Source organism: Diceros bicornis, chromosome 35 (genome assembly GCF_020826845.1).
Source record: "Diceros bicornis minor isolate mBicDic1 chromosome 35, mDicBic1.mat.cur, whole genome shotgun sequence".
Classification (NCBI taxonomy): domain Eukaryota; kingdom Metazoa; phylum Chordata; class Mammalia; order Perissodactyla; family Rhinocerotidae; genus Diceros; species Diceros bicornis.
In genome coordinates this window covers 18,204,192-18,229,731 of record NC_080774.1, presented here as the reverse complement: position 1 = coordinate 18,229,731, position 25,540 = coordinate 18,204,192, and the positions used below count along the sequence as shown (strand labels likewise).

Here is a 25,540-nt window from a genome sequence, read left to right as displayed (position 1 = left end):
TGTGGCCGCTGTAACAATTAGCACAAACTTAGTGACTTAAAAACAACACTAATTTGTTATCTTTTAGTTCTGGAGGTCAGAAGTCCAAAATGGGCCTCACTGGGCTAAAATCAGGTTGCCTGCAGGGCTGTGGTCCCTCTGGAGACTCTAGGGGAAAATCTCTCTTCTTGTCTCTTCCAGCTTCTAGAGGCCCCAGTGTATCCTCAGAGCTGACTCGGACCCTCCTGCCTCCCTCTTGTACTCCTGAGGATCCTGTGATTACATGGGGCCCACTGCATAATGCAGGGTGCCCTCGCTGTCTTAAGGGCAGCTGGTTAGCAACCTTAATTCCATCTGTTGCCTTAATTCTGCCTCCTGTAATGTAGTTACAGGTTCTGGGGATTGGGACACGGCCACCATTGGGGGCCATTATTCTGCCTACCACAGGGGACAATGACAGCTTTACCCATGGGGAATAAGTGGGATCAGCCATGTCCCGGTGCACGCAGCATGGAGTAAGCCCCCTTTACATGTTAGCGAGCGTCGTTACTATTTTTGTTGTTAGCGTGTGGATGATTTCTCATGGAGGGGAAGAAAAGCTGTACGACCACCATCTCTGAGCCTCCGTTTTCTCATCTGGGAGATGGGACCATCCCACTGACTGTGGGTGGTTGTTCTGTTTCAGGGAGGTGCTGCCTGACGAGTGTTGAACTCAGGGGGCACACAGCAGGTGCTCAGGTGGCGGCGATTTGTATCTGTCTCCCATTAGTTACCCAGCTCCAGAGAGAACCTCAATGCAGCCTCCTTCCTCCCGTCTCTCTTGCCTGCTGCTTCTGGCATCAGCGTGGCCCTTGCACCTGTGGGGCCCTGGCTGTGACCAGAGCTCTCGCCTAGAGCTGTGACTCTGACCTTGGCATTTTTGCCTTGCGTCTCTGCATACCTGGCCCCACTTGCCTGTGTCAGGAATGGCTGTCAGACTCATGTAAGGGCTCCCCAGCCCTCTCCACGTGGTGACCTAGCTGCTCAGGCCTCATCCTCCTGGCTTAGCACCCCAGGAGGAGGGCACCCCTGTCCAGTAGCTTTTACAAAGTCCCCAGGGTGATGCTTGTTGGCTGTGACCAACATGGCCTGGGTCACTTGCCCCCCAACCCCAACCCATCACTGGGGGCAGCCAGGGGCTGTGATGGTCTTGTTGGTCAGGCATGGGCCCCAGGACCACCGTGGAGCCAAGTCAAGGAGGGGGTGCTGGGGAGAGAAAGGCAGCCTCTCCCTGCCGCCTGCCTGGTCTCCACTGACGTGGGGCCCATTCAGCCCTTCCCGATACCACCACAGCCCCAGCAGCCCCTACACCCCGCTCCTTGCTAATTGTCGCAGGTGCGTGAATCTGGTCTCCCCTGTGAGGCTGCAAGCCACTTCCTGGTGGGCTTGAGAGTTAGTTTCTAATCAATAGACCCTTCTGCTGTTATCTTGGGTGGCAAGTCACCTGCTTTATTCCTCTGAGTCTCAGTTTCTTCATCTGCAAAATGGGTGTAATAACTAACTAGACACACCTCTTCGGGTTGTCACGAGGGTGGAATGAGCTAATTTACGGCAGTGACCCGTACAGCGTGCTGAAAAGGCTGTGTCTCCCTCCACCTTGTTGCCTTCTCGGACCCCAGGTGTGCACCACAGCGGCAGCCCCGAGCAGCGCGCCTGAGCCCGGCTCTGGAGTCTGGCGGACAGGGACTCAGTCTCACCTCTTCAGGTGACCCCGCGGCCTGCTCCGCCTCTCTGAGCCTCCGCTTTCTGAGGGTAAGCGGGGTTCACATCGCTGTCTGAGATAAGGCCTGCCAAGAGCCTCGCACTGAGCGACAGTAAACGGCAGCCGTGCTGATTTTATCGATAGGGACAAACTCCTCCCCGTTTCTGGCGCGATGGGAACCTGGCATCAGAAGACCCGGGTTCAGTGTTGCTGTGGTGTTGCCTCTCTGGGCCTCAGTTTCCCCGTCTGTAAACGGGGTCTCCCCTGTGAGGGGTGAGTGAGTGGTGTGCTCCTTTACCCCCTTCCCACCTCCCTCGGAGCCAGAGAGCTGCGGCTCAGCCTTTATTGACAGAAGACAGTTATTCCACACTACGCTTACATAGCCTTGGGGTCGCCCGAGTGCGGGGTCTGCATTAACAACAACGCAAACGTCTGAGCCCGTCGGGGGTCACGTCGCACAAAGCAGCTGAGCAGCTCCAGGCTGCGTCTAAAGATGGTGGATGCTGGGTGGAAAGTTCCAGAACTGAGAAGGGCTTAAAGATGGGCCTTCAAGACAGGCCTAAACACCCGGCCTCCCAGGTGGCTGACTGACCTGTTGATTAATCGGAAAATTCTGGCTCTGGGTTGGGGAACTCCCAGACACAGGGGCCAAGCATCCAGCTGGTGAAGAGGGGATGGTGGTGCCAGCCGCTGCTGCAGGTGCTCAGTCTCGACTGAGCTGGAAGGCCCTATCTGCCTTCTCTCTCCCCCGACTCCCTCCCAACCCAGCTGTCTGCAGAACCTGCCACTTGGAAAGTCAGTAATTGGCAATGAGAGAAAAAAACATAAAAACGGTCATCGGGCAATGAAATGGGCCAATAAATACTCCGTGTTGCAGCTTCGCCAGCCCTACTCGCTACGTGGGTCCAGCTTCCGTGGTTCAGTTTGCTTTCTTCCCGTCGCGGGTGTCTCAAATTCCAGTACAAAAAGCCCCCACCATTCCCCGTAAGCCCGTCCCGATTCGCCCTTAGGAAGCTCCCTGAACCCCAAACTGTGGCACCTCCCCTCTCAGGGGCACGTGGCAAGAACAGTTAGAAAAATATCTGGTCTCTAATTTTAAAAAAGGAAATTTCGTAGTATCCAAATACTTGTTTGTTCTAAACAGCAGCCCAAGGCTGCAGAGGGATTAAGAGCCAGTTGGAGATGTGACGCACAGATAACTGAGGCGTGAGGATTGCCGGGACGCGGGGCGGGACCAGGGAGTCGCATTCCCGGCGGGCTGGTTTGAAGAGGTGGTGTGGACGGGTTCCAATAAATATAGATACGCGTGCACGGGGCCCCCGTGCCCAGCACGGCCCAGGGATCTGCGCTGTGAAGTTCTAACTACAGGCTACAGGAGGAGCGCGCCTGCAGGCCGGCGGCGCGGGCGCGCAGTGCCGAGTGCAGCCTCCCGGGTCCAGGAGGAGGTCGACAGTCTGCGGGCTCCGCTCCCGGCCTCGGGGCCTGTCGGCCGGAGGCTGAGGCGGATGCTGTGTCCCAGAAGAATCAGTTACAGAGCCTCTGCCAGGGCGTTTCCGTGGCTCAGCAGTGCGTCCCCAAGCGGGCGGCAGGTCCGTGAGGGGCCCAGCGGGGAAGCAGGCTGGAGGCACCTTGTGCTCAGCCCGGCCAGACCTCACCTCTGGGGTCTCAGGGGGCAGTGGGGGAGGCCGGGGTGCGTGTCCACTCTCCTCTGCCCTTCTTACTTGGGGAGGCCTCCTGCGGAGGTGTGAGAGGGCCAGGGGGTGCCAAGAGGAACTGCTCCTCTGTCCAGCCGGCAGCCCCACGGCAGGTTCAGGGGCCTGTGGGGGGGTGAGGGGCCTTTCTTCCAGAACAGCCGGCTCGGTCAGCCCGGGCCCAGGCTCCGGGGCCGGCGAGGCCGTCAGCTCAAAGCAGGGCTATGGGCTTGTTCCCCGGGGCGCCCAGGTACTGGGAGGAGGAGGCGGCAGCTGACGCGGCCACGCTGTCCGGAGTGGAGTACGTGGCGTAGAGACCCGTTACCTGCAAGTCTGGGATGCACTGGCTGCTGCCACCAGAGACGGGGGTCAGGCCAGAGGCCCCCAGCTCACAGCCGAGTGGGGAGTCTCCGAAGGCCCCCAGCGTGTCCAGGCTGAAGCCCTCGTCCTTCATCTCGTCCCAGAGGCTCCCTATCCAAGACAGAAGCATCTGGGTGAGCCGGCTTCTGGTCAGACAGGCGCAGTCCCTGTCTTAGGGAAGAGGCAAGGACCACGGGTGGGATTGAAGGTCGCGTGCTGGAGGAGCCACAGAGCCAGCCCCGGCCCTCCCCTCCCGCTGGGTGTCCTTGGAATGTCACTTCCGTCTCGTTGGATCGTTGGAATGAAATAGAGATGATCAGAGAAGGCACCCAGGGATGAACCAAGGATGTGTGGAAAGCACTTAGCCCTCATTAAGGGGCACATCAAGGTCAAAGCCAGAGGGACAATGATCTCCCTTTCCTCATGGCAAATTAATTACCAACAATCCGGGGGGAGGCAGGGAGGGTCAACACACCCATCTCACAGCTATAACTAACTTACTAACTTGCTGACTGACTAACCTGCTAACTAGTCCAGTTCCCTCGCCAGACAGGGAACTCCTGAGGGCAGAGGATGTCTCGGCCTCTGGCTGGCACACAGTAGGTACACCAGTGTTGGTGACTGAATCAGGAGCTTCACTGAAACTCGAACTTCCCTTGTTCCTTCCTCCCTTCCTCCCTTCCTTCCTCCCTCTCTCCTTCCCTCCTTCCCTCCTTCCTTCCCTTCCTCCCTCCTTCCCTCCCCGTGTATTGAGACTGACCGTGTGACAGGCCGCGGGTCAGAGCGTGGCCTGGCATGAGGTGGGCACGTGCAAGTGGACGCTGTTACCAACTGAATGTTTGGGGTCAGACAGACCTGGGTTGAAATCCTGGCTCTGCCACTTACTAGCTGGGTCACCCCAGGCCAGTGACTTCCCTTCTCTTTGCCTCAGTTTCCTCATGGTCAGAATGGGAACATGAAACGGCAGTGGCCTCAGAGGACTGTTGCAGGGTGAGATGAGATGATGCCTATGAAGTGCTTGGCATGGAGCCTGGTATGCAGTAGGTGCTCATTAAATGCTTGGTGTGATTCGCTATTTTTGGTGGTTGAAGGCATGAGCTGTGGGGGAAATGCACAGTCCTCCTCTCCCTTACGCTCCCCTGTCTTTCTGGCCCCCGGCGTCTCTCTCCCCCTCTCCCTCCCCCTTCCCGTCGCCCTGTTCCTCCAGCCTCACCCTGCAGAGCGAAGTCCATGATGCTGGGATCCAGGGCGTCCACCTCGGTGTTCATGTCGGTGCTGATGTTGATGAAGTCCACGGGACCCCTTCCCACGGTGGGGTGCGGGCGAGGGCTGGGGCTCAGGGCCGGCAGGGCATGCAGGGGTGGGGTCTGGGCTGGGGCAGGAGAGTCTGGGGCGAGCTGTGCTTGGGGCTGGACGTGGTGGTGCAGGGGGCCTGACTGCAGGGACAGGGTCATCAGTGGCTGGGGCGGGAGCCGGGAGACAGCCAGGCAGCCGTGGGCCATGGCCACCGTGGTGGCATGGGTCAGCACAGGGGCCTCAGGCTCCCCCGGTTTGCCAGGGCGTCGGCAGCTTTCCGGCCGGTCTGAGATCAGCTTGTCTAGCTCCTCTGCAGGCAAGTGGGAGAGGTCACTCAGAAGCCACCCTGCAGTTCCAGGGCCCCAACCAGGCCTGGGCTCAAATCCCAGCATTATCACCTGTGTGACCTTAGCAAGCCTCTTGGACTCTCTGAACCTCAATCTCTTCATCTATGAAATAGCATCATACACTCTGCACAGGGTTGTTGTGGAAATGTAATGAAATCACAAGTTGTGTAGGGGCTTTGGGGAAGGAGAGGAGCTTCAGCTAATAACATTAGTTCCTCTCATTGGGACAGTGCCTTATAGGACAGCACAGTCATGCACCACATAACAACATTTTGGACAATGATGGACTGCATATGTGAGGGTGGTCCCGTAAGGTTAGTACCATATAGCCCAGGTGTGTAGTAGGCTATACCATCTAGATTTGTGTAAGTACACACTAAGATGTGCACACAACGATGAAATCGCCGAACAGGGCATTTCTCAGAACATATCCCCACCATTAAGTGACATGTGACTATACTGTAACTGTAGGGCTGCCCTTGAACCTCAGAACAGCCCTGCAAGAGGGAGCTGTGTCAGGGGCTGCAGATCTCGTGAGACTGGGACAGAATTTAACGTGCAAGGGGTCCTAGCTGCTCCCCACTACTAAAGAGGCATTAAGAAGTGTTACTGTGGGTTAAAAATTGAATTTCCTTAATGCCCTTGGATAGAAACGAGACTGAAATTACTCTTAAATTATTTTTGGTTGTTGCCTTGCGTCTCATTGAATGTAACACAGTTTTGAGACTGGACCACTACGGTCCCAAGGTCTATGTGGGTTACACTCATTTTAGAAACAAGGACACTTAGAATCTAGAAGGTGAAATGGCCTGCCCAAGATCTCACGCTAAATGTGTGTCAGGCCTGGCCCTGGGTCTCAAGCCAGCCCCCAGGGCTCTCTGTGGGGTGGGCGTCATGTGGTCCCCCCAGTTGAGAGCCTGTTGGGCCCTGCTGTGGTCCTTCTGCCCACTTATCGAATTGTTCATCTCTGAGCTGTACTCCCATCCCCCTTCATGCCTGAATCTTAAGCATGGTGGTGTCCACAGGGCCACACAGTCCATTTCACATTCTCCATTCCTATGTCCCTGGTATGCCCTCCCCTTCACATCTCTTAATTTTTTTAAATAAGCAGAGGCAATATTTTTTTTCTAATTATAAAAGTGATTCATGAACAGGGTAGAAGATTTGGAAAATACAGAAATATGTGAGGAATAGAACAGTTATCAGTGGTTTCTCCATTTACAGTAAAGATTTTGGTATATTTCTTCCAGTTTCTCTCTCTCTCTCTGTTTCTCTGTCTCTCTATATATATATATAGTTATTTACGTACATGTATATATGTGTTATATATGTATATACATATACACACGTGTATACATATAAAACACATACATACATATATATAAATGGGTGTGGACAGAGATGCTTTTTAAAACGTGATCATGTGGTGTATATTAATTCATAACCTGTCTTTTCACTTGTTGTATTAGGAACATTTCTTTATATTCCAAAAATATTTTTCTAATACTGGGATAGTATGACATTATGTCTATTTAATCCCCTATTGTGGGATGTATAGACTGCTTTCAGTTTTTTACTCTTAGAAATAATTTTGTGATGGATAACTCTTCATAAACCTTTTGCTCAAATCTTTGATTTCCTCAGCATAAACTGCCAGAAGTAGAATAACGGGACCAATAAACGGGTACAGTTTGCAGGGTTTTGGTATATTCCTTTGCGCTGGAAAACTTGAACAAGTTACATCCCCACCAATTGTATACAAAGGGGCCTATTTCTCCACTTCCTAGCCTACACTGGGTGTTATCATTTTATTATTTTTTAAAATCTCTGCCAGTGTGGTGGGAAAGGTAAGAAAGCAGTGCGATCGCGTGGTTGTTCAGTTCAGCATTTCTGTGTGAGAAACCAGGGTTTGCTAGTGAGATTCCCAGCTTTTCCTGTGTTTCTGACCAGGCCCAGCCACTAGGGAGGAGTGGGGGCTGTGTTTCACAGGAGGGAGGGAGGGGGGTTCACCGGGTGCGCGCCCGTGCCCCGCCATCGTGGCTGTGCGGTGCATGTTGGCGCGGGCCCGGGCCTCACCCGGGTTGGCCATGCTCCGGTGGATAGCGGCCAGGTCCTTCCTCTTCCACTTGTGCATCTCCTCCTCCATCTTGTCGATGCGGGCCAGGTTCAGGGCCCACAGGCAGCCCTTGCGCGACGAGCCGCCCATCTTGTTCTCCACCTTCTCAAAGCACTTGTTCAGCGACAGGTTGTGCCGGACCGAGTTCTTCCAGCCATCGGGAGCCGTCTGTGGGGAGACGTGGGCACACAGCAGACCCCTTCAGACGCCTCCCCATAAACCCTTCCTCTCCAGGGGGATCACAAACTCAGGGGGGCGGGACGCAATGGTGGCGGGGGTAACATCACAGTGTCCAACACTCGACCTCGAGGTGGGAAGACAAGAGAGAGTGGTGGGGACTGTGGCAAACTGAAGGGCCCAGGCCCTCCTTAAAGGGGTGGCTGCACTTTAGCTCCAGCCAACAGTTACTATACGAGGACGAGGCCCAGGGCTGTAGGGTCTTCCACTCCTTCTCCTCCACTCAGGGAGTAAGCAAGTGAGATGATGCTAAAACATGGATAACGGGTCACGTGTATTAAATGCCAATCATTGTTAAATGCCCTTTTACTTTATTATTATCTAACCAGATATTACACTGCACCTGATACCTTAGACACACACACACACACACACACACACACACACACACACAGTGCTGCAGTATTTCTGCTAAGGACACCATCCAGGCCAGGGACCCCAAAGCTTGGTACCCTCTCACCTCCTGCTCCTTTTTTTTTGCTTTGATGCCAACAAGGATAACATTACTAATGGCCAACCGTGTGCCAGGAGCTGCCAGTCCCTTTACATACAGAAGCCTCGCTAACCTTGACAGCTGGGTATTATTCTCCCCATCGTACAGATGAGGAAACTGAGGCTCAGAGAGGCAAAGGCTCTCACCAGGTCTGTGTTTTGGATTATTATGTTTTACATAGTCTGTGTTGAATAACTGGGTTGGCCTTTCTACCTTTTGCCCCCAGGATGCCTGGTGAACTCCTCTTCATCTGTCAGAGCCCAGCTCAAATGCCCCCTTTCTGAGTTTCTTTGCCCTTATCTGTGTGAGGCACATGTGAAGGTGTCTATGGACATAACTGGGGACCCAAAAGGATGGCCCAGTTTGGCCTGGAGCCAGTCCTGGGCTCTGGCAGTGCCAGGGAGAGGCCAGAGCAGCTCCAGCGCCCCTCCCCTGGGCTGGGGGCCCCTCACCTTGAAGTAGGGGAAGTGCTCCTTCATGAAGCTGTAGATCTCGCTCACAGGTAGGCTGCCCGTCTTGCTGTTCTTCAGGGCCATGGCGATCAGACAGCTGGAGGCAGAAGGTGGGGCGGGCCCGGCGTGAAGGCATCTCAGGCTGACAGCCCAAGGTCCCCTCTGCCAGGAAGCCTGCCCTGGTTGACCCTACAGGTACCAGCGTCTGCATACTCACAGTGTTAGTGCTGGATACCTTTCCATGGCCCCGCCCTTCTCCTTGACCCTGAACTCAGCCCTTGGGACTGACTTGAGAAAGCTTGTCTTTATCCCCTCCCCATAATGAACTCCCATGGGCCTGTAGACTCTCCCTGGGCTGCTTCCCTCTCCCAGACTCCCGTGAGGTACACGATACTATCGTTTTGATGACTTTTTCTTATCAGAGGGAACTTAGGCTCAGAGGGGCCAAGCCACTTTCCCAAGGCCTCACAGCTCGTGAGTGACGGAGTGGGGCACTGGGCTCAGTGTCTGGAGTGGCTGCTCAACCCTGGGGCTCCACAGACCACGTGATGCTCCTTCCTGAGACCAGGCCCCCCTGGGGGCTCCCCCCTCCCCACACCTCCCGGTTGGGAGTCTGGGCCACCACACCTGGCTGTCTGAGACGCCCTGAGGGCCGCCCTCGCCTCCTCCCCGAGCCCCCACGGCCCGCTCGCCCCGACCTCACCTGTATGAGTAGATGGGCTTGGGGTAGTGTTTGGGGTGCAGTTCCTGAGATGAATGCACGGCTGTGCGGGGCTGGGGGTAGGGAGGCCGTGCCCCAAACGGGGGGCCATACAGGCCCACGGGAGGGTACTTCCCACAGGCAAGGACAGGGGAAGGTGGCAGAGAGAGAGAGAAGGTGAGACAGAGCGTGAGTCACTCACAATAACCCCACCCCAGCCCCGACTCCGAAAGCCAGATGCGGGGTTTACAACCCCAGGAGACAACCTAGTCTCCTCCCACTGCAGGGTGTGGGGAGACTGAGTATACGACCCCATGCCGTGGGTATGGTGGGGAATGTTATGGCCATGTTCCAGGTGAGTAAACTGAGGCTCAGAGAGGTCCCTGGCCAGCCCAAGCCAGGGCTGTCTGCCTCTGAGTCCTGGGTCCCTCTGAGCCCCCGGTACCTGCTGGGTGCCTGGGGGGCGCAGGAACTGTTGGGAGGTGGGAGAGTACAGCTGTGGCGGGTCCTGCAGACCAGATGAGGGCTGTCCCCCCACAGGGAACTGGCTCATCTGCTGGGGCCAGGAGAGGAGGAGACAGAGGGTCAGGGTGGGGGGCACCCCAGCCTCGGGGACACCCCTCTTGCTCCTGACTCGTGTGATGGCACTTACGTTGGCTCCGTGGCTGGCCGTGGGTCCCAAACCCAGCACACCTTGGGGGGCCATGCCAGCCGGGCCGTGGAGCAGGGGACCTGGGGTGGCTCCCACGTGCAGGTCCGCTGCCCCAGCCAAGGCACCTGCAAGAGGGAAGCACAGAGATGCCGCTGGGCTGGAGGAACAGTGGCCGCAGGCGGGGACAGCCCAGTCCCTGGGCACCTCCAGAGAATGGAACATTCCCCACCATAGGCGCCAGGCGCATAGTAGGTGCTTGGCACGTCACCTCCCTGCGGTGTCGTGGTGGAGAGTGGGTTCCTACCAGCTGTGTAACCTTGAGCCATCCTCAGTTTCCCCATCTGTACAGTGGGGCTGCTGATATTACCTACCTATGAAGTTCTTGTGAGGGTTAGATGGGATATGTCTGTAAAGTGCTTAGCACACTGCTCGGCACGTGATAATATCTCAATAAATAGGAGTCACTAATAAATCATCGTGATGATCTAATTAGTACTTTGGTCCCTGTCCCTCATGAAGCTAGAACACGGAGTCATTGTTCACCTCTCCTCCTCAAAGACATGCCTTGTTCCCCAGAGCCTCTAGGCTTAGGTCCAAATGCCTTTGTGCCTCGTCTCCCCTTTGCCAAGCCCTGCTCCTCTGCCGAGGACTAGCTCAGGATAGCAAATGTACACACACACCCCATCCAGTGCTGGGCCTGTGACAGACGTTGCTGTCACAGATTCTCTATCACAGATTGTCCCTGCACGAGGCTGATTTTAGGGAGCCACCTCCAATCCAGCAAAGTTGACCTACAAGATGAGCCTGCCCTGGGGCCCTCTTGTCCAAGAAACCTTTTGGGTCCCTCAGCTCTCTTCTGAGTTCTGGCTGCCACCTGGGTTCATCGTTTGTGCCTTGTCTGTTTGCCTTGTCCTCTCTGACCAGACCCTCAGCTCCCTGACAACTGGGGCAGCATCTTATGTGACTCAGTGCTCCAAACCCCCAGCATAGTGACAGGCACACAGGAGGTGTGCAGTGACTCAGTGGAGAAGGAGGCAGCTTCCTTATTTCACAGTTATCATTTATTGAACACCTACTGTGTGCAGGGTGCTTTCTGCATTGAATGCTCACAACACCTCATGAGGGCAGTTCTTTTATCGTTTTATCACAGATGAAGAAACAGGTCTGAGGGGAAAGCACGGGTCCAAATTCACACAGCTGTCCCCTGGGGGTTCTAGATCAGAGGTTGATAAACTATGGCCAGCTGGCCAAATCTGGCCCACGGCCCGTTTCTGTAAATAAAGCTGTATGGGCACACAGCCACATCTATGCGTTTACATATTGTCTGTGCCTGGTTTTGCACTGCAGTGGCCGAGTAGTTTCAAAAGAGACTGCATCGGCTCAATTATTTCCTACCTGTCCCTTTACAGAAAAGTTTGCTAACCTCTGCTATAGATGCTTTGACCAAGAACAGTTTGTCCAATGAAAGAAATGTTCCTAGACACTAATTTTTCAACCACTGGTACTTTTAATGTACTGCGATGACTATTTTTGTTGATTGTTTTTCTTCAATGCTTTCTGTGTCTCTAGGCATTTAATCCACTTGCTATAACTGCAACTAGCTGCTGTTTATTGAGCACCTACTGTGTACTGGCCCTGTGCTTGGCACTTTCCACGTATTCTCTCTTTGAATCTCTAGATCAGGGGTCAGTAAACTTCTGTAAAGGGCCAGATGCCAAATATTTTAGGCTTTGCCAGCCACGTGGTCTCTGTCATCTTTGTTTTTTTTACAACCCTTCACAAATGTAAAAACCATTCTGAACACAAACGCTGTACACATACAGGCCCCAGGCTGTATCTGGCCCTCGGGCCGTAGTTTGCTGACTGCTCTAGATGTTCAGGGTGTCCCAGGGTAGGGGCAGGTCTGTCTGTTCTTCACTGAAACCTGAGTTCACACAGGGCCTGGCACACAGTGGTGAGCAGATGAATGAACCACATCCCTTGGAGGAAGGTAGAATTAGTCACATTAACGGATGCAGAAACAGGCCCAGAGAGAGACAGAGACAGAATGACCTGGCCACGGCCACACAGCGGGTAGGGGGCAGTGCTGGACGTCGCCCCTCCCCTGCCACCCTCACACTGCCCCATCTTGCCCCTGAGCCTACCTGGGTGTGGGTGTGGCACACCGAGGCTGCCCAGGTCCACGCGGGCACTCGCCATCTGCTGCAGCCGTGGCACGTCCACGGCCGTGAGCCACGACAGTGACTGCAGGTCCCCAGGAAGGTCATCCTCGCCGGTGGTGGCCAGGAGCCTGCAGGGAGGGGCAGGGGCTCGGGCGGGGAGCTCAGTCCAGCTCCTAGGGGGCTCCCCTACCCCTGGAATCACCCCCTTTGCCCCTCACCTCCCCAGGCCACCCTCGCCCTCCAATCTGCCCCTCCCCAGGGCTGCACATGGGAGTCTGGTTCCAGGATCCCCATTTGGCAGCCAAATTGCTCATCCTCAGATCATCCTTCACTCGCTCATTTCACACAGCTCACTTAGCCCACCCAGAATAATCAACCCTGATGTTTGTGGAGCATTTACTGTGTGCCAGGCACCCTGTGAAGTCTTCACAGGAATTAACCCAGTTAACACTCCCAGTCACCCCAGGAGGCAGGTAGTATTATTATTCCCTGTTTACAGATGGGGAAACTGAGGCTCAGAGCGCTGAGCCACTTGCCCAAGGACACACAGAGCAGGAAGTGGTGGGTCTGGAGCCCAGGCAGTGTGGCCTGAAGCCCTAGCCCTTCGCCACGACCCCAGGCAGCCCCTGGGGCTCCAGATAGGACCCACGCCCACCACCCCTCAGCACATTCATGAGCAGAGACATCACATTCCACGGGGGGGACAAAGGCTGCCCATCAAGGATACCAGACAGGGACCCCGATTTGGGGTCACCATGACTCCCTGGCCCCCTGAAGTCAGCTCTCCACATGGCTCTGAGGGCCCTGGGCCCCACAGCAGCCTCTTGTTACAACGTGGCTGCAGACCGGCCAGGAGCCCACGCCAGACCCCACTGCATCTGCCATCCCACAGGCCGGGGCGTTCTGGTTTGTGGCCCAGAGGTCCATGGTCCAAATTCTAAGGTCCAAGTTTCAAAACTCGGGGTCTCGGGGCCTCATGGAAGGGGCGAGAGAGAGGACGAATGCAGCCTCTGGTTTCCTGTGCATCTGACGGCGGATCCAGCGGGGCCCTAGCCTCTGCCCTCCTCCTGCCGTCTGAGTGGCCACCTCAAGCTGCTGTCCCCTCTCCCCGTCTCTCTCTCCCCGTCTCTCTCTCCCCGTCTCTCTTCCCCCTCCGTCCCATCTCTCCTGCTCTCTTTCCTTCCCTTTTAGGGCCACGGTCAGCGTTGCCATGGCCACCACTGCTCAGTTGTCGCCAGGCCTGGGCCCTCAGCCACCAAGCTGGCATCAGGTGACTGCCCGGCTGTCCCGGGGATTGGCTGCCTCGTGGGAAAACAGGGCCTGGAAATGATTTGAAAACTCGGCCAGCCCATGTCAGTGGTAGCAGTTGGCCCGGCTGCTGTCCCCCCATGGCCCATTGTGTGACAAACGACTGTTGCCCCTGTGGCACGTGGCACCCATTGTCCTGGGTCTCCATGCTGCCGCCGCTTCGGCCCACTTGTAACTCATCTGGCCGAGCGACAGCCGTGGTCCAGGCCTGGGTGATGCCATCTGTTCCCTCAGGCCCAAGGAGAGCACGGAGTGAGGCCGAGGGGCAGGGCCTGGTGTGCCACCTGCAGTCACGGGTACCTGGACGGCCCCCACCCACCCCTCCTCACCCCATGGCCGGCCAACCTCCCAGCGCCTGGTGCTGTGAGTCCCACTCCTGCTCAGTAACCTGCTGTAGCTCCCCAGCACCCTTGTCACTCTGCCTGGTGCTGGGGCTATAGGGAGGAGTGGAGGTGAGCCTCTGCTGGCTGGTTTCTCAGGGCAGGGGGCCCACTAGAGCCCCCTGAGTGGTGGTGGGGCTTGTAAACAAACCAGATTCCTGGGCGCCATCATGGAGCAGAATCTCAGGCGGCGGGTGAATCTGATAGGCAGTCCACGTCGTGGTTAAGAGCTTGGGCTCTGGGTTCTAATCCTGGTTTCGACTTACCTGTGTGCCCTTGGGCCACTGACTTAACCTCTCTGGGCCTCAGTTTTTCATCTGCACATGGGGATGATAATGGTTCCTAGCTCATAGAGTGTGGTGAGGATTAAATGTGTTATTGCAGGTAGAGACTCAGAGGAGTGTCTGACTTCGCTGTCGTCAATGTTAATACCAATATTAATGTTAAGGGTAATATTAGCCAGGCCCTCAGAGGACTGGAAGTACCTCGAAGCTTTGGGCTCTGGGGTCGCACAGACCAGCCTCTGCAGCTGCTCCCACTGGCGACTTCCATTTATTGAGCACTTCTCCCATGCCAGACCCTGGGCTACCTGCTATCTCCACTGTACAGATAGGGAAACTGAGACCCTCAGCTGTCACTCAAGTGCTCCAGACCTGGTTGCCCGCAGAGCGAGGGTCACACTTGTACCTGCCTAGCACGAGGCAGAGTGCACAGGAGGGGCTGTGTACATGGGCCTCCCCTGACTGGTTTATTATTACTTTTTCCTGCTGTTTCTGAGCCCCGCCTGCCCCCCATTCCTGCCCCCCACTCATGTGAGGAGCAGCGGCCGACTGCAGCCCCACGTTTGGCAGGGAGGAGGCCAGGACAGGGATGAGTCCACTGCTGGGTGCAGGTGGCCCCAGGAGACCCTGACACTGAAGTGGGGACCTCACACCCTGAGGGAGGAGCTGTACCCCTGGGGCCAGCACAGGGCCAGGCACACAGTGGGTGCTCTGTAAGTCCTCGTGGATTAGACAAATGAGCAAACAGACCAGCTTTCCAGATGCCCCACCCCCACTCCCTGGGGCCAGGCAGGGGCAGAAGGGCCCGCTTAACTTTATTTAATTTGTGGACACAGCTTGTGGTGGGTGAGCCCTAGATATGTGCCCGGCCCTGAGCTAGAGTGGGTGACAAGATGGATCTCGTGTCATCCTCACAAGAGCCTGAGCAGGCCGGTGATATTATCGTTACCATCTTCCCATTTACCAGATGGGGACACTGAGGCCAGGGGGAAACAGGCCTGTCTAGGGTCCCCAGCCAGAGACTGGGTCCGTTACAGCCCTACTGTGCTGTTTCCCTGCCCTCCGAGGAATGGGTGAAGAAATGTGCTGAATTCTACAAAATCCTAGCACTGTGCTATACAATAAGTAGCACTAGCCACATGCAGCTATTTAAATTTAATTTAAATTCATTAAAATTAAATAAAGTTACAGATTCGGTTTCTGCGTCACACCAGCCGTATCGCGAGTGCTCAGTGGTTCCTCATAGCCAGTGGCTGCCATATTGGACAGTGCAGGTGTGGAACATTTCCATCATTGTGGAAAGTTCTACCAGGCCACAGCAGTCTGGAACCTTCTTTTTAATGTTGATGGAAAAATCTGTGGTGTTTTTACATTACCTTAAAACAACTGGAAATTTGATCTAAGTTGGGAAATTTCAGGAGCTGATTTCATGGAATCTTGAGTTTTGGTATGTTTCATTATAAAAGATTGCCCCACCAGCGAGGAAGTTACAGGGAAGGGCTCTGTAAAAATGGGAGCCGTGTCCCAAGGTGACTCGCAAAGTAGTGAGCTCTCCGTCCTGGGAGCAGCCAAGCAGGAGCCGAGGGATGAACTGTCAGGCCCCTATTGAGTGAAAGAGGAGCCCAGGTCCCTCCGAGGTCCCTTTCGATGCAAAGACCCTGTAAGTCGTGGGAGCAGCTGCAGGTGAACCCCCTGGTCGCATTTCCAAAGTTCTCTCCTCTCGGGAAGCTCCCTGCCCAGGCCTCAGTTTCCCGTCTATGAAGCGGTGGTGACAGAGGAGAGGTTCCCGCAGGGCCCCCAGGCTCCAGGGCTCTAGGAGGCAGAGGAGCACAGTGGGTAGGAGCAGGCAGGAGCCCCAAGGCAGGCGGCCCTGGGCCTCGACTCTTCCTGAGGGTGCGACCGTCTCCTGCCCTGGGCCTCAGTTTCCCCATGTATAAAATGGGAATCATAATAGCACCTGCCTCAAGGTGCTGCTGATGAGAATATGATAGCAGTTCATGTAAGCATCAGAGCAGGTGAAACATCTAGTCTTCTGCTGAGAGAGCAGGTTAAACTCCTAGTTCAGGGGTCCTAAGGGTGACCCCTGACAGTGCATCCTTCTCAAACCAAGTGGGGTTGATCACCAACAGGAGGTCCTCATTAGTGAGTGGAGAGCTTTTTGGGCAAAAAGAAAATGAAAAGCCCTCTCTGGCGCTCCACGGTCCCCTTCTGAATTCAGTGGTTCACCGACAGCTCCCACCCCGCACAGGGGGCCCTTCTTTTTCTTCAAAGCTGGGCCACATCCATCTTCTCCTTATTCAACACACACACCCCTAGGGGGCATCATCACCCCTTTCACAGATAGGAAAGGTGAGGCCCAGCCAGGGGACTTGCCTCAGCAGCATCCCGCCTGAGCCTCCCCTGGCCTTGACTTCCCATCTGGAACACAAGGAGGTTGAGCCCCTTCCATCTCTGTGGGGCTGCCACTGGGATACAAGCTGCAGGGCCACGCAGGGTGGGGGACCACTAAGGTGGGCAGCCCACCTCTGCTAGGAAGTCTGGGGATGCTGAAGGCACGGCTCCATTTTGAAGGGGTCGGAGCATGGAGTGTCCGGGAGGGAGCAGACCCTAGTTAGGAGCAAGGTGGTACTCTGGGAGAATCAACACGAGAATACTACTCTCATCAGTGTAACAATCCGGCCACCAGGGCCGAGTGCCCACTCTGTGCCTATCACCTTCTGTGTGTTACTTGTGTCCTTGTGAGTTTTGCTCTGGGCTCCTCAGAAGGCCCAGGCCCCCGCAAATGCCACATTCTGAGCCCATCTCAGCTGGGGAGCCAGGGCCACGGGGCACCCCCCCATTGCTCTCTCTTGGCATTTCAGTGCGGTGGTCAGGACTTCAGGCTCCGGGATCAGCCAGGCTGCCTTTGAATCCCACCTAGCCACTTAGTAGCTGTGAGACTTGTCTGCAGTCAGCTGCTTCTGAGGCTCAGTTTGCTCATCTGTAAAGTGGGGTGCTAACGCCTGTACCCATCTCACAGGGTGTAAGCAGCTGCTTCATTCCACAAGCGTTGCCTGAGCTCCCACGTGCCAGGCCCTGTTCTGCCGAGCAGACAAAACTCCCTCTCTCCCAGGAGATCACTTTCTAATTAATCAAGGAACGCAAAGGGAGATCTGCCCCGTGGCATGCCTGCTTTCCTGCCGGCCCTCTTAGGTCTGCACCTGCCTCATCTCCCGACAGGCCACTTGTCATAGCCGTTTCACAGAGGGGACGAGGCCCAGAGAGGGGAAGTGATGCCCCTTCAGCTGCACAGTGCTTCAGTGAAAGAGCTGGGATTTAAAGCACCCACGCTGCAGCCTCTTCGCTCGGATGCTCTGCCAGTCTGGCTGAAATAAATCAAGCCGTGAGCAGGAAGGGCAAACCATCATCATACTGGTTTTAGAAGGATCTGCCAGGTGCCTCCATGGGGACAGGGCCACGGTCAGGGGCCCCTGTGGTGGCCCTGGGCAAAGCAATACACCACTAGAGGCCATGGCTGCCATCCTACACCGGCCGGGGGACCAACCCGACCAACGCTGATGAACGACGCCCTTAATTCACCAGCCGTGTTGCTGGTGGGATGGAAGGTGCGCCAGCGAGCGGGGCCCTGGACGGTGGGGCAAGGGACACCTGGATTCCAGGGCCGGCTCCACTCCTAACGGGCTCCTTGGGCAGGTGACTTAGTGCCTTTGAGCCTCAGTTTCCTTGTGTCGGAATAGAGGTGATAACAGGGCCTGCCTCTTGGTGCAGGGTAGATAAACCACAGGACGGGTGCAGTACAGTGTTTGGCTCAAGTGCTAGACAAGTATCTGTGGAATGGGTGGCTGTAACACCCAGCAGTCAGCATGACCTTTTAAAAGGAACGTACGGGGTCGGCCCCGTGGCTTGGCGGTTGGGTGCGCGCGCTCCGCTGCTGGCGGCCCGGGTTCGGATCCCGGGCGTGCACCGACTCACCGCTTCTCCGGCCATGCTGAGGCCGCGTCCCACATACAGCAACTAGAAGGATGTGCAGCTATGACATACAACTATGTACTGGGGCTTTGGGGGGAAAATAAATAAATAAATAAATAAAATTATAAAAGGAACGTACGTACCAGTCACTGTCCTAAAACCCATCAGGGGAGTAAGAGTCCAGCTCCTTGCAATGATCCGGCCCTTGGCCATCTCCTTCCCCTCCCCTCCTGCCCCCTTCTCTCCCATCCCCTCTGCTCTAGCAAACCTGTCCATCTTTCAGTTCCTCAAACATTCTAAGTTCTCTTTGCACATGTTGTTCCCTCTGCCGGGAATGCTGTTCCACACACTCATTCACGGCTGGCTCTCTCTCATGCTTCTGGTCTCAGCCTAAATGTTCCCTCCTCTGAGAGACCCTTCCTGGCCACCCAACCCTCATGGTCCTTTGTGTGTTTGTCTGCAGAACATTTAGCATTTTGCAATGAGGTATTCATTTACACGTGTTTCCAGTCTTTGCACTCTAGGAGGGCAAGGACTGGGAGGCTGTCTATTTTGGTCAGCACCCAGCCCAGGGCCTGGCACCCTGTGAGCATTTATTATACACCTGCTGGAGTAGGAGAGGGAGGAAGGATCCCCCAGCCTAGCCCAGCTCCAACATATCTTGCATTCCCCAATCTCTATCCATTTCCTGCCCAGCTTAGACACCACCTCCCCCCAGGAAGCCCTCCCAGACCAGTCCAGCGTCTCCCAGTCTTTCTTCCCCTGAAATGATTATGCCGTTAGTGTCTACACACAGCATAGACTCCCAAGATCACCCATTAATTTCTCTCGGGTCTGTTCTGACACACCCTGCCTTCTAGACGCTAAGCTCCTGGAGGACAGGATGACTCGGTCTTACACCTGATTACAGACCCAGAGGGACCAGCGTAGGTCTTCATTCTTTCGTCTGACAAATATTTGTCCACCGAGGTGAACTGGACCCCACAGCCTCTGTCCTTTGCTGCTGTAAAGGCGAAATGTGGTGGTGCACTTGCTAAGGAGCTTAGCAGGAGCCTGCACAGGGCCACGCATATTGGTGGATAGATGATGGTTTCTGTGGGGATCTTTGCCTACAGAGCTGAAGTCTGGAGCCCGCATTTAACCCTTTATGTCCTATCTCGGGGTTCCTTAGAGTTGATACAGCAATTGTGCAGTGGAAGGAACATCCATTTGGGGTTCAAATGTCATGTCAACCCCTTGGTAGCTGTGTGACCCTGGGCAAGTCACTTCACCTCTCTGTGCCTCAGTTTTCCCATCTGTAAAATGGAATAATAGTAACAATTACCACCACAGAGGGCAGCTGTGAGGATAAGCTCAGACAACCTGTAGGACAGAGCCTGGCACCCAGCAGGAGAGGTTCTCTCCTCTTGCTTTCACGGTCACTTGGAGGGGTCTGCCCAGCAAATATTGTCTCTAGGGGATCAGATCACCATCCCAGCAGTGCAGAGGCACATCTGGCCCCACCTGGGATGTCACTTCCACTCTGATTACAACAAGGAGGTTTCAGCTGCCTTCTGGAGGTGTGGTTAGTAAGAGACTGTTACGTCACCACAAACTGTTCTTGTTTCCAATCCAACTTTGACACAAAAGGGATTAAGCATTTCACGGAGGTGTTTATTTAGCTAACATATCTTTTGTAACCGTTTACAGGAAAAAGAAAATCAAATATAACTTTGCAAGCTCAGAAATTCCCAAGTGGGCCAAAAATGAGTGTAATGTGAAATGATGTGATTAGGAATTTGGAAAAGAGAATCTTTCCTTTCTAAGACTTGGCTTGGGACTTGATGTGTGTGTGTGTGCGCGTGCGCATGCACGCGTGTGGGTGTGTGTGTGCACGTGTTGCCGGGGGGTGGAACGGCAAGACCCCAAAGGAGGGCTGGCCCCAGGAAAGCCACCTCTCTTCCTTGCCTGCAGGGTAGCCTGAGGAGCTGTTCTGGCCAGCCCGAGGGTGAGGGGTGTAAGGATGTGGGGATGGTCACCGCCCCTGACAGATGGAGCCCCCCTCCCCCCTGCGAGGAGGTTACAACTTATGGGCGGAGCCACACTGATATGGGGTGAAACCCCCACACGCAGCTCAGCGGGGGGCTTCAGAGGAAAGGCAGGTGGTGTCTGCCTACCCTGGTCCACACAGCAGGATTTTGTCATTGCTTGAGCTTCGTGAAGCCCTCCTGCATGTCTGTGGATGTATTATTACTCGTGTGATATTTATCCAACCATCCATCCACCCGATGAATATTTATTAAGTATCTACTGTGTGCCGGGCGCTGTGGTTCCCAGAAGAGACAACCACTGTCCAGAGAGAGAAAGGGTTTTGCCCAAGGTCACCTCATTTCTTAGAGGAGGGTCTGGCACAAAGATCTGTAAGGACAACCACTGAGCAGCGTGGCCCTGGGAGAAGGTGCCTTCTCTCACCTCTCCCGGCCTCAGTTTCCCAGTCTGTAAAAGGAGGTTGTTGGACCTGACCTCCAGAATAAGTTCCAAAAGTTAGGGCAGGTGGTTAGAATCTGCAGTTCTGCCTCTCCCTGAATGTGTGCCTTTGGGCAAGGCGTGTGTCTGGGCCACAGTGTCCTGCTCTGTAAGGTGGGCTAATGCCCGCACCTGTCTCACAGATCTTACTATAAAGATGAAGCGGGATGGTGCACTTGCTAAGGAGCTTAGCAGGTACCTGGCACACAGTAGGTGCTTAATAACTCTCTTTCTCAGCATCTCAAAGAGTGGATTTCCCTCCCGGCCTTTGAGCTAAGGGGAAACCGGCTCACCCATGTGGAGCATGAGCTGTTTGCCGTTGCCTGGGAGGTCAGGGCTGCCCCCACCCCCTGGCCCCTGGCCTCAGCGTCGGCGGGCGGGGAAGCTGCTGCCAATTTGCTGTCTAGGCCTGGCCACCGACTCCTGACAGCTCCCCGGGGACAGGGCAGCCACCTCCAGCTGCTTTCCACCCCCTCCCTCCCGCACACGGCCATTGAGAGTTAACGGCCAAACCGGCCCCTGGGGATGGAGGGGCAGGCGGCCGTGTGGAAGGCTGCATGGGGGCTGGACCCAGGCTGGACCAGCCGCCCGAGTGGTCCTTGGAGTGGTTCTCTGGAGACATGGGAGGGCAAAGGAGAAGCCCATAAACTTCCCCTGGGCTATTATTTGGGGAGAAAAATCAGTGCTTGGAAGGGGCGGGGGAGGCCCTGCATAACCGTAAGAGCTCCCCCCTCCTCCACGAGAAAGTGCTCTGTCCCAGGCCCGGCTCAGCGCCTTTTCTAGATGGAGCCACAGAATCCTCCCAGCCGCCTGCGAATCGGGTTCTCTCCTTGCTGCATTTCACAGATGAAGAAACTGAGGCACAGAGAGGGGCGAGGACTTGTCCAGGGTCACACAGCTGTAAGGGGGTGGAGCAACTTGTTCTGTCCCAGCACCTGTGCTCTTCACCAGTGGGGTGCCGGGGTGGTGGCCACGATACCCTCTGGATGCGACAGCCTCAGGTTCAAGTCCCCGCTTTACCCGTAACTAGCTGCGTCATCTTGTTAAGCCATTTAATCTGGCTGAGCCTCGGTTTCCTTATCTGACAAATGGGCACAAGAGTGCTACTCTCAGGGCATGGTTACGGCACAGGACAGACAAGCAGTAAAGGGTTAAGAAACCACCAGCTGCTATTATCATCATCATTATTATTATTATTATTTTGTTATTCTGCCTTCTGGATATGCTAGCTGTTTAACACAAGCAACAGCCCTGAATCTGTGCCAATAGGAAAGGTTTGTGCCAGGCCAGGTGCCCGGGCAACACTGGATCCAGTGCTGATGCAGGTCTACTTCTCCTCCCTGTGCCCTGCCCCACCCCTGCCGGCTGGTCAGTGAGCTGTGTGGGCATTGCCAGGCCCCTGAGGATGCTCCCTGCCTGCCTTGCCCTTGCTTCTGGAAAGAGGCAGCTGCTGAAGGCCCCAGACAGTTTGTGAGCTGGGCTGGCCAACACGCGTGGGGCCGAGACCCCAGGGCATGGGGCTAGCGGGAGCCCCTGTTGGGCAGTAAGGCCATACATGGGCATCTGGATTCAGGGCTTCCCCCCACCACGATCCTCCACATCCTACCCCCAAAGCCCTGCATTGCAGAAGGTCCGCTCTTGAAGAAAGCTGGACTCGTGCATGTAACTAAGTAAGAACAACAGCAACTAGTGGTTCTGCGTCTCCTGCTCTTCAAGCTTTATTGACTTAGTCCTCTGAGCAACCACACGGGGAGGGGCTCTCATTGTCCCCATTTTAAAGATCAGGAAACCGAGGCAAGTCACGTGACCTGTCCAAAGCTGGACTTTGAACCTGCATACACGGACTCCAGAGCAGCCGCCCTAACCACATGACGCCCTGCCTCTGGTGCTCTAATGGGGTGCCTTAGGCAACAATAAGAATCTTTGGTTTTGGGCTCTTCCAGCTGGCCCAGCTCTCTCACAGGCTTCCAGCTGGGAGGGCAGAAGGACATTCACTCTGGATACATTGAGTGCCTGCTGGGTGCCGGATACTGTTGTAGATATTGCATCTGACCCTTGCGAGGCAGCTTTTATTCCCCCCCGCTGTACAGAGAAGGTTCGGAGGGGAAAGTGCCCAGGATCATGCACTTGGCAAGTGGTAGAATCAGAAATTCTTATTTCATCTTCATAACAACTCCATGCAGCGGGCACAATTTCTATCCCCATTTTTTGGATGAGTAAACTGTGGCTCAGAGAACTTCACATGGCCATAGTAGCTGGGATTATACCTGACTCCAAAGCCTAAAATCCTCACCCTTATGCCGCCCCCCACTCCACTTGCCATGATATAAACCCTTTCAGCACTGGAAGGAAGCCCGGAGGTCTCCGGTGGTGTGATCTTGGGAAAAGCCTCTTTGAGCCTCAGTTTCCCACCTCTACAATGGGGCTCCTCAGAGCAGCCTCCCAGGCTGAGGTGAGTGATGGGGAGAGGGAGGGTGGCATACAGTAGGTGCTTACAAACTGCCACATGCCCGGCCCACATGTGGTGTCCCTGCTCCACACACACAGGCTCTCGGCAAATATCTGTTTGAATCTGTAGCCTCGTTGGGCTCTCAGAAGGCAGCCTCCAGGCCGACAGCCCTAGGGAAGCTGGCTCCTCTAATTGGGGGCTGCGGTCTGCCCCAGAAGGCACCGCTGCTGAGTGGCGGTGGCCCCGGGGGGCCAGACAGCCCCTGGGTAAACATGGCTGATCCGAGGTGACAGCCTGCTCTTCTCAAGCCAGCCCCCGTCTGTCCGCACTCCGTAATCTGGGCTGTGCACCCTCAACTCATGGACACGGTCCTTGCCTTGGGGGTGGGGCCCTGGGAACCAGGTCAGACCTCCCTGACTCAATGAAGAGAGGCTGGGAGGGGACTGCAGGTCTGTCCTTTTTCTTTTCCTCTCTCCTGTTTGCTGTGTGACCTTGGACAAGCCCTTTCTCCTTTCTTGGCCTCAGTTTCCCCATCTGTAAAAGAAGGAGACTGGACTAGTTGACTCCCTAGGGGCCTTTCCAGCTCTGAGGTTTGAAGACAAAAACATGAAGGGCTCTCCCCACCCCCAACTCACTTGTATTTCATTTCATCCTGTCTCAAGAAATAATTTATTTTGGCCTCAGTCTCCATCTAATTTATTCTTCAAACACGTGAGACCTAGAAGAGACTTTAAGATCATCTAATTCAAGAGCATCATTTAACTGATGGGGAAATGAGGCCCAGAGAAGGCAAGGGACTTGCTGAAAGTCACACAGCCAGGCTAAGAACTCAGGAGTTCTAACTCATAAATTTTCCAACATCCAAGAAGAATGGAAGCCAATTCTCCCCCAGAAAGCTTTTGGGGGGGCATTTCCTGGACCCATTAGGGCCACTGGAGGGGAAGCAATGGCCGCTATTGTCATCTTCACATTCACCAGGACGCCCAGTCGCTAACGCAGGAGGGGACCTCTCTTGGAGGGGACAAAAGATGGGAGGCATTTAGTGGTCCCACTGTCCAGGCCTCAAGTCCCCCATACCCTCAGAGAGACCAACTTTGAAATCAAGACCTTCTAGCTTTCCTGCAAAATCACAGAATTTAATTTAACAACAGCCCCGGGGCAGCTTCAGAAACCATAAACAGCACATAAACACTTTAAACGATTAAAAAATACACGGTTTGTTATTGCTGAACCCTCACCTGTATTCCTGTGGGGAGGGGTGGTGGTTTTGCCCTGAGTTGCGGATAATTCCTGACATCGTGGATGGGATGTCACTTTCTATCATCTCCTTGGGGAAAAGAGAAGCAGAAAACAAAGCTACCATCAGCCACGATGGGCAGGACAGAAACCCACCATTTTCCCACAATTCACAAGGATGGAGCTCAAACAACTAACAACACTTTTTTTAAAAAGAGAAAAAGAAAAAAAAAAAGTACTAGAGGATTCCTAGGCGTCACAGGTCACTTTCCCAGGGCAATTCTACAGAGTTTTAGAAGCAAATAAAGAGAATGGAATGAAATTCCAGGTTCTTTCGAATTAATGAGGGAAGAGCAGAGGAAGACTCTAGAATCCAAATGTCAACTCCTGGAAAATGTGGACTCGCAAAATGGGAATCAGAAAAACCAGATTTCCTTCCAAGCCTTATCGCTTCAACCGCAGCTCAGTTATGATCACTTTGAAAATAAAAAATAAACAAAAAAGGATGGCTTGACGTGTCATGGATGTTTCTCTGGGGAGAGCCAAATTCCCACTTGCAAAGGGAATAATCCCTGCAGGGCTCCCACCCTAGAAATGCCTTCAGAAATGCCACATGCCCTTGCTGGAAAACCAATCCGACCCCCTACTCCACCCCCGCCACATACAAACAGCCTTAAAAAAAAAAAAACTTTCCTAAGTTTCTCAAACTCCAAGCCTGAAATGAACACACAAACCCACCAAAGACGCTCAGATCCGCCCCCAAAGTCATGCAAGGATTCCTGAGAAGGAGAAAAGGGGAGCAGAGCCAGGCAGCCCCCGCAGCCCCTGCCCCGGGTCTCCACCCTGGAAATGCAATGCAGGGCGCTGCCCGGGCGGAGGGAGCAAAGCCGACCCTGCAAGGCGGTACCTGGAGCCGATCCTCGCCGGCCGCCGCTGCAGGCGCTCCTGGGGCGGGCGGGGGTGTCGGAGGGGGGCTCCCTCGCGCTCGCCCCTCGCGTTCCGCAATTTGGCCGCCGTCGCAGCTCGAACCGTTTTTAAATTTCCCTCTCTGGAGCTGTCCAGCTCAGAGCATGCGCAGTAGCCGTGCGGGGGGCTTTTCCCCAAGGGTCAGTTACAGGGCAGGGTCAAGGGGATTGCACGGGCGTTTCCCAGCAGCCGCGAGCCTTGCACGGCCCGGAGCTCCGGG

General features: G+C 55.0%; 1 protein-coding gene across 1 annotated transcript; it reads right to left on the bottom strand.

Annotated features, from left to right (window-relative positions):
- Positions 1-2,056: 2,056 nt before the first annotated feature.
- On the bottom strand, positions 2,057-25,313 carry FOXN4 (forkhead box N4). The gene is made up of 10 exons (XM_058531633.1): positions 25,262-25,313; positions 24,357-24,445; positions 12,209-12,354; positions 10,065-10,189; positions 9,858-9,965; positions 9,416-9,543; positions 8,713-8,809; positions 7,491-7,698; positions 4,985-5,377; positions 2,057-3,882 (listed from the first exon to the last, which is right to left on the bottom strand). Exons 2-10 carry the CDS (start codon positions 24,440-24,442, stop codon positions 3,623-3,625), a joined length of 1,551 nt encoding a protein of 516 aa, XP_058387616.1. The 5' UTR covers positions 24,443-24,445; positions 25,262-25,313; the 3' UTR covers positions 2,057-3,622.
- Between the last annotated feature and the right edge of the window lie 227 nt (positions 25,314-25,540).

Excerpts from the sequence above, each read along its gene's own strand:
- FOXN4 (XM_058531633.1), bottom strand. The coding sequence starts at position 24,442 with ATGATAGAAAGTGACATCCCATCCACGATGTCAGGAATTATCCGCAAC. Across the intron at positions 12,355-24,356 it reads CCCTCCCCACAGGAATACAG|GCTCCTGGCCACCACCGGCG; the intron begins GTGAGGGTTCAG and ends CCCTCCCTGCAG. Across the intron at positions 5,378-7,490 it reads CCGGAGCATGGCCAACCCGG|AGGAGCTAGACAAGCTGATC; the intron begins GTGAGGCCCGGG and ends ACTTGCCTGCAG.